The sequence below is a fragment of the Austrofundulus limnaeus genome, unplaced genomic scaffold (assembly GCF_001266775.1).
Source record: "Austrofundulus limnaeus strain Quisiro unplaced genomic scaffold, Austrofundulus_limnaeus-1.0 Scaffold1049, whole genome shotgun sequence".
NCBI classification, from domain to species: Eukaryota; Metazoa; Chordata; class Actinopteri; order Cyprinodontiformes; family Rivulidae; genus Austrofundulus; species Austrofundulus limnaeus.
This window is the reverse complement of record NW_013953451.1, coordinates 103,399-112,340: the sequence shown is the minus strand read 5'-3', so window position 1 is coordinate 112,340 and position 8,942 is coordinate 103,399. Positions and strand designations below refer to the sequence as shown.

General features: G+C 40.3%; 1 protein-coding gene across 1 annotated transcript in view; it reads left to right on the top strand.

Moving 5' to 3' along the window:
• Positions 1-8,942, top strand: part of fer1l6 (fer-1 like family member 6) — a gene marked incomplete at its 5' end in the record, with an annotated part of 67,530 nt that overhangs the window by 8,938 nt on the left and 49,650 nt on the right. The window contains 9 exon segments of the mRNA XM_014030390.1: positions 211-312; positions 390-480; positions 619-736; positions 828-1,065; positions 1,198-1,306; positions 2,275-2,512; positions 3,984-4,104; positions 4,246-4,346; positions 8,625-8,727. Coding sequence (XP_013885844.1) covers positions 211-312; positions 390-480; positions 619-736; positions 828-1,065; positions 1,198-1,306; positions 2,275-2,512; positions 3,984-4,104; positions 4,246-4,346; positions 8,625-8,727 — 1,221 coding nt within the window.

Below are 8,942 nucleotides of genomic sequence, written 5' to 3'. Positions count from 1 at the left end.
TATGTATACTGTATATACAACTTAGATAAAAGTAAAACGACTTAAATTACCATTGTTGTTTGATGATTAAAGCAGGAAAAAAGGCACACTGGTTTCTGCAAATATTCCAATCAAAACAAATTTTGAATTGAGTTCTTYCTCGATCTGCATATTTAAAGAACTGTGCGGTGTTTTTAATTACTAGTTTAAGGTATTGTTTKTGTCTTTTAGGGTCGCACATCCACTCAGAAATCCACAGCCGACCCAGTGTGGAATGAGCAGATTGTTTTCACTGAGATGTTTCCTCCTTTGTGCCAAAGACTAAAAATCCAGGTCTGAGTGTTTCTTGAACAAAATATAGTTTTAAAACAAGGAAATTCTTGAACAATTAAAGTTTCTTCTTGTCGCAGGTCTGGGATGAAGGAAGCATGAATGACGTTGCCATAGGAACCCATTATTTTGACCTGAAACGCATTTCCAATGAACAAGATGGCGACAAAGGTAAGGTGAAACAAAAGGAAGGATGGAAGTAGACAGAAGGTAAGGATAGGGATAAGGAAGGAAGAATCCAATGAAGACATTGCTGAGTTTATCGCTTTGGTTGGTTAGTTGTTTTTTTATGTTTGACACTATCTTCAGGGTTTTTACCAACATTTGGTCCTGCTTGGATCAACTTGTACGGCTCAGCCCGGAACTACTCTTTGGGCGATGACACGGGAGAACTCAACGAGGGCATCGGCGAGGGCGTTTCCTACAGGTTCATGTCAAAACATTGGCAACTGTTAACATTTTTCTAAGGGAACTATGTTTTAAAACCAACAAACCCCTGTCTGACTGTGTGACGTCAGGGGTCGAGTCTACATGGAACTGACAGTGGAAATCATGTCAGGGGGAGCAGGCTCAGAGTCTAAACTCAGCCGAATGAGCAAACCTGTGAAAGATGCTAAAGCAGCCAAAGCTGGAGGGAAGGATGGGAAGACCCCTGCTGGAGGTGGAGGAGGAAGTGGAGCATCAGGAGGAGCAGTTGATGATGACAAAGGGAAAGCTGGAGCAGCCGAGGTCCTGCCTGTGGAATCTCCTCCTGTGGTAAGAATAAATTTTACATAATCACACTAAAATAAAATTTCAGTTGAGATTTATTAAGGTTGCTTACAGAGAAGTTTTAAATCAGCCTTTTAATAAATCACCACACATGTAGCTATGTTTGTGTATGTGCAGCTGAGTGAAGATGATTGTGAAAGTTTCATGCTGTTTGGTGCCATCTTTGAAGCCACCATGATTGACCGAAAGATTGGAGACAAGCCCATCAGTTTTGAGTTCTCCTTGGGTGAGTCATTTCCAAAACAATTGTCTTTCTTGTACTCATCAACTCTTTCAGGCGAGCAACAAACCAAAGAATCTACAAAATTTATTCAAGTATAATATGTAAAATTTAATCTATAAGATCATCCATAAAGTTGGGGGTAGAACTATACTTGGATAAATATTTTTACTYATGTATTTTAACTAAAATATCGGCTTCATTTACAAAATGCCTGAGTCCGGAAATGAGACCACGACATAAAAAGCAGTTGAAGCGAGCTTACCTCTGACACTTCTCCGTGCTTCAGAGCGAGATAATAACAGATCCAAGCAGGAGACATGAGGTGAAAAAAAAGGGGAAAAAAGGCAGTCCTGCACCTTAGTAATGATAACGAACTAATGACATTAGTGTGTGACTGGGCCGCTCCTGGAACAACAACAAACACGTTTGTCTGTAATGGCTGCCGTCTACCRGTGTTCTGAAAAAGTTTGTATCCCTGAAAAAGGTTTCCCCACCAGAAGGGGCGCTCATTAGTAGAAAGTAATCTGCTTTTGCCCCAGAAGATGGTCCAAACGTCATGTGAAGTCTCTGACTTTTGTGTTGGCGCCTCCTGGTGGACTGTGTGTAAAATGCCAGAATTCATATGATGCTGCTACAGCTGATATATATTTGTTGTCAAAATACCTTTTAGTACATATGTTGTTAAAATAAAATGAACAGTCCAATGATCATTTTACTGATATGTATAAAGACTGCAAAGGCTGAAAAATCTTAAAGTCAGTATGAAATTGGAGGTAGTTTGAGGATTAAATTTTTTATGCTTTTTAAGCTCAAAAAAGTGGGGGTCGTGTTAAACATAAGATCGTATTATACACGACTAAATAAGTTAAATTACACTTGTTTTCTCCTTTGCAACATCCCCTTTTTGTATTATCAACATTGTTTCTAATTATAGACCAAAGACCTCACTCTGCTTTTGGTTCCTCCTGCAGGTAATTATGGTAATGTCCTGGAGTCTGCAGCCCAGCCAAGTCCAGTTAGTCCTGCTGTCCCTCGAAGGAAAAAAACTCTGGACGCCCCGGACAGCAGCAATGTGATTGGCTCCTCCCCTCCCGGYTCTTATTCTGTTAGCCCTACCACCCTCCTCCTGCCCAAAGAACCTTCAGACTCAAGTGCGAGCCTCAAGTCCACCACCCCTCCAGAGAGACCTCAAATTGTCGAAGGAAACAGGTTTAAACTTGCTTTCTTTACTTCTATCATGCTGTGTTAGATGCTACAAAARAAATTTGACTCATTTTTAAATTACACTGATTGGTCCTGTTTAGATCAACTTGCATGGCTCAACTTAAAACAAAAGTTATGACTGTAACTCAAACCAGACAGGTTCCACCAGCAACAGGACACATGGACTAACAACACATGAAGTTCACCTACGCGCTTGGCTGAAGCCATGGCCAAATGAAATGCAGCCTTTTTAGACAAGCACTCAAGGCTCACCTCCATAAAAGGCCCTAATGGAGCAGACCGCCAGGCATCAAGGACCAGAGAAAGGTGCCACACAGGCACAACAAGGAATGTGGGAGGTTGAAAATGTCAGGCTTCACTCAACACTGTATGCCAACAAGAAATGGCAGTAACATAAAYATTCAGAGTGGATGGACACCAACCTTGGGAAAGCAGCTCCTGAAGGAAGGTAAAAATAACAGAAATATGACAATGCACAGGGTCCTTGTGTCTAGTCTGGCATCATCTGCTAAAAACTTTCCACTTGTGAATGTACCCCAGCCATGTGGAAGGAGCCCTGGCTRACCTCCTCATCATATTCTGAGATGATGCATCCCACCTCTGAGCCATTGATGTAAGGCACTGAGGAAACACCCACAACCTCCTGCATCGATGTACTGCATGAGTTGGATCCAGCTGCAGGCTATTGATCCACATATGATTTGATCAGCCGATCAGCCAATTATCCAAGTAGGGCAAGATCTTCAACCCATTGGCCTGCAGAGGATTCAGGGCTTTTACCATGCTYTGGGTGAACCCATGGGGATACAGAGAGAGGTTGAACAGAAGAACCCTCAACTGAAAATGCTTCCCCTGAAATGCAATACAGAGAAACTGCCAGTAGTGGGGTGCATTTGGCACATKAATGTATGTGTCCTTCAAGTTGACCAAGGTGGACCAGTCACCTGAAGAAACTTCCTGAAGCACGTCCATGATGTTCAACATGTGGAAAAGGATAACCTTTAAAAGAACATTTATACCTCTTAGGTCCAAAATTGAACGAAGACCACAGGTCTTCTTTGGGACTACAGAATTCTTTGAGTAAAACCCCCCCAGATCCAGCTCAAGGTCAACAGGCACTACGGCACCCTTGGCCAGTAAGGCCTCTATCTTTTGGCCCAGTACCTGAGCTTTTTGCTACATCATAGGGACCATTCTTCAGAAAAACACAGACTTGTGAGGACCCAGTGCTCCTTGATGAAATGATCATGCCGATTTTGGTTGGGTTTTAGGTTTAGGACTATGGGGTGAGTTGAGATTAAGCTAGGTTTAGCGTAAGGTAAGTACTTGTGAAGTTAATTTTAGAGTAAAGGATCAGGATTTGGCTGTAGAAATTATTGAAAAATGACTGAAAGTCAATGCAACGTCCYCATGAGGATATAAAAAACAATGTGTGTGGTGTGTGTGTTATATTTAGACACTACACATATTTACCCCTGGAGAAAAAGAAGCCATGTGTTAATGTGCTGGGTTACTGGGAGGACAGAACCTACCGACTGTACAACTCAAACATGTTGGCGAACATAGCGTTACTGTTTGTAAGTATTTATACACACACGCTCACACACACTGGACTGCAATCAAAGAGTTGTTTAAATGACATCTGATACAAACTGACTGTTCTAGGTTTGAACAAAGAATCACAAGCCATTTCACTTAAACCTGTTTGTGTTCTGCAGGAGGAAGGTGTGAACAGTGCAGCTGAGCTCCACAGGAAGTTGGACCCAGCAGCTGAGCCAACACTTAGAACTGCACTCACAGATTTTTCCATAGATGCCAGGTAATTACAATAAGCTTTGCACCTCTCTTTTAGAAAAAAATATTTGACACCACTTTCTTTCATTTATTGAACTTTGAATCAACTATATAAGTGTAAGAAAGTGAGCTCCACTCCAGCGAGGATGGTAAGTRTCTTTAGAGTAGGATAGTCAGCTGTGATCTCCAATATCTTCGCTGTGAGATCAGACACCATATTATCAGCAAAGCTAAGAACCTTGGCTTTTTTTCTTGTTCCAAAAGAGTTTAATCTCGTCCACAGCCCAGTCAGCTACTGTACGATCAGTATTTCATGGTCTGTGGCAGTCTTTTTTCCAAACTCAATTTGATTTAGGGTTGAATCTGGTGTCAGACCTCTTGCAGGAGTCAGAAATTGAGCTTTTGTTTGGACTCACAAATTTMTTCAAGTGGCATGAATCTTTTTGGCAAAAAGATTCCTGTCTTCCACTGGCTTGTTGTTATGCACTCTCTCTGCCAATCATCTCATAACAGATATAACCTTTGGTATTGCCCCAAGAGAGTTCTAGGAAAGCCTGCTCCTCGATTCMTTTCCAGTTTCTCCTGTTTCCAGGTTCCACCACACAATCTTCTCTCTGTTTTGTGCACATGTGGTCTCATTCAAGGCATTCATTCCAGGGCTCTAGAGTGCGAACAATTTGGTTGCAAACGCGACCTGATTTCCTGAATAGTGCGACTAAAAAACATGTCCGGTCGCACTGGTGCGACCAATCGTTCAAGGGGGAGCGGTCACCCGCTGAAACTAAAAGTTTCCATGTTTCATAAAAAATGAATCCAGCAGTATCAACCATAACAGTCCCCTGCCGACACAGTCTCCATCTCTCTATACTGCGCTCTGCTCGCGGGCTCCGCTGCATTCCTCCCGTGCGCACACACACGTTTGTTCTATCTTCATGGGGACTTTGCATTGGTTTCCATTCATTTCCCCATCAATTCTATAGCCAACCATAACCTCCCGGGTAGACTACACACCTGACCCAAACCCTAACCTCACCTGGCTGTCTGTACCAGGGAAATGGTCAATAATTGTACCCATCATGAAGCAAAAACCTGTACATACACACATGCACGTGCGCGCACACACATAGCAAAACAACCAGAGTTTTTTTTTTCTTTACCCAGATTGGAGTCTGAAAAACTTGTCTTTCTTGTTAACTGTGGAGATGAAAATAAGATGTGGACAGTTACTCTCTCTGAAGTCCATCTTGTTAATTTAACAGTCGGGGTCTGAGCGCAGCAGATCATTTGAGCAGGACGAGGAAGCTCACGGGTATGGCAGGCCGCTGTTACACTTAAGCGACTTCACCACAGTTACATTCAAGTATCTGAAATTGGTTCTTCTGGGTCTTAGGAGGATAAAACTAGACATATTAGATATTTAAGTGAAATAATATAAGATAATAAGATTCAACTAATGCTAATGAAATTGCAGACTTTTATGTGTTATTATTTAAAAAAATCTGCAAAAACTTTTAATAAATATCAGTAATATTTCTGTTATTAATTGTAGGGGTCACCTCGAGTGAAGAAACAAGATTTACTGAGCGTTCCAGTTCTGGGAGAAATTCCTGAGAATTTAATCCCAGATCACCACACTGAGCCGGTCTTGTTCACAAAACCAACACAGGCCATAGCTATCTTCTCAGCCGCCGATTTCGACCGTGACACAGTCAGAAGAGTTCCTGTCCTCTCGTCAGGCCTGTCCGAGGCCTGCTTCGAGGCAGAGGCAATCTTGTTTCTTCACTCGAGGTGACCCCTACGTACTCATTATTCTCTGTTCATCATTCTGGTTTATCCAAGGCCAAAGATCCACAGTTGTCCATCGGAGGGGCAGGTGTCTAAAAGAAATATAACCATGAAATGTTTAAGATGTTTATAAGATGTTCAGCCCTTAAACATTTGCACTTAGAATTTTATAGAATCACTTTAAAAACTTTTCAGTAAGTTAACGGTCTACGATTCTGGTTCAAATAGAGAACTTTATGTTTACTAGATTGTTAACTAATTATTTTTGGGTTAATGTTGCCTTAATGAACAGTGATTTAAAAATAACCTGTAAAACTCTGATGTTAAATGTGACGTGGTTGAAAATTTGGGTGCACCTAACTTTTGTGCTGGTGCACCTAAGAAAAATGTTAGGCGCATCGGTGCAACCAGTGCAAAAAGTTAGTCTAGAGCCCTGCATTCCCTCAGTACGATGAATCCTAATTTCCAACACTGCTGCCTTCTTGAAAAGCTGGCTGAAATCTTTTTTGGAAAATAAGAGAGCCATCTTGAAACCTTGGCTGCCCTCGGTCTGAGGCGCTATATAAATAAAACTTTACTCACTTACTTACACTTGATTTCTCAGAGTGCTCTCGTCTCACTGCTGCTTATTTGACAGCAGTTGAAACAAAATACAAATGGTTATTTGCTATTCAGGGTCATCCAATCATAACAGGGATTTGTAGAAAAGTGATCAAAAAATTTGATTCCTGAATAATTGCACAGAAAACCAAGTCAGTTCCCAGTTTAAAAAGCTTTATTCTTCAGATGCTCAGAGTCACTGTCTGTGTGTGACTCTGAGTCTAATCAGCACCCAACAAATCGATGGCTTCTCTCTCATCCTGCTGGTTATTCTAAAGTCTCTATATGTCCCTACAAACCAAAACAATTAAGAGAACATCCTGGTCACACACCTGGGAGCGGTATCAGCACTGATATACCAGAAATCTCAAAGAAGTCTTTGTTTATCCTGTGGAGGAACACACATATTATGTAGAAACATGTTGATTTGACACTGTTTAAAGTAAATGATTACAACTGATATAAGATTGCATCTAAAATTCAGTTATTCAGTCACAAAATTTCCTTCATAAGCACAACTGGAACCCAGGATATTAAACCATCAATAATTTTTGAAACATTTTGGTTTTAGAAAGTCCAAAAAAAATCTTCAAAGTATGATTTTTTGACTGAGAGAGGAAACTAGATAACACCAATGCATTCACAGGTAGAACAGGCAAACTGTGCACAGAAAGGTACTCAAACCAGAACATCAGTGCTAACTCCTGTTGTGCAAACACCAACACACAAGATCTTAGTGAAAAGGTGTTCACCTGGGCAGAAATAAAAATTGATCTCATTACATATTAAAACAATACTGTGAACATGTTCAATAATCAAAGGTAAAAGTGGTCCAACAATTTTAACATTTTGGGGCTGGCAATATTTTTTTAGATAATTAATATAAAATTGAAGCCAAAGTTATCTTGGAGAAATCTATGAACGTGAACCCAAGAATTTTACAATAAAAAAAAATTTTTTTTCATGCATTAAAATGTAATGTGACGTGTATGATGCAATTAAAGAGTGAACTGTATCATGATTAAAGGCTGAATTAACTGATATCATGAAATGTATATATGAGTTCATATTTATTGTTTACTTTAGCCATATGCACACATGCACTCTGATGTGTGGCAATAAAACTTCCGGTAGGCATTTTCTTTATGTAAGTTGGATTACCCAAACCTGTTCATTTTACTGTTCTATAGTGCTTATTTAGTGCTTATTTAGACAGACTGAGTGTATACTCTGCATATGCTAGCGCTTCAATATGAGGACTTGCAGTAGTATAAAAATAAATTTGTCTGTTGGACACAGTCAGCAGGGCCCCTATTTTGAAAAGACCAGCTGGACAGTTGCCAAACATGATTTACTAAATGCTAACCGTAAGTATGTCATTGAGATTTCACATATTGGATCAGCCATAGATCAGCGATGTAAAACCCTCCTCTTCCTGTGAATATCTCCTGCTCTGACTGCAGCTGTTTGTTCACCTGCAGTGTCCAAAAGTATCAATACCACCAGAAAAAGTCACCAGACTTGTCACTTAAAAAAAATAGTCTCTACGGGGGTTTGAAAACTCACTAAACATAGCAAAAGTAAAAAGTTTCGGTTCTTCAAGCCCCCTCTCTGATAAGTCAGTGTCACATTGTTAAGTGGTCAAATTTTTGGTAATTATTGAGAAGGCAAATTATTGCACAAATTTTAGAATTATGTCTTTTAATGTCCATTCATGTTTGCATAGATTTTCCATGTTTTCTAGTTTCCTCCCACAGACCAAAAACAGGCATGTTTAAGCTGCCTTGAGGAGGTCTCCCTTGAAAACAGATCTGTGATCTCAATTAGATTTGCATGATTAAATAAAAGGATGAATAAAGTAAAAAAATAGATACATAGATTAGGTTCTCACTGAGTGTTTAATATGTGTGTTCTTTAGGAACTTTATTGCAGCTGCAGAGGCCAAGCTGAAGGCTGAACTTAAGCAAAGCTATCTGACGCAGCTTGACAAGAAACGCCTGACGATGTGCAAACAGGAGCTGGTGAGTCAGTCCCACTCACTGAAACACAAGAAAACAGATTCCACTGACTTCAGCTCCAAAAAGATCAGTGTAGACTCAGATCATTGGGCCTCATGCAAGAACCGTTCGTACGCACAGGTTTGTTCTTAATTTGTGCGTACGAGTGATTTAGGAGAATTTGTGGCATTCACCAAGGTTTTCATATTCTAAGATTTTTTTCAGATACGAACAAAATT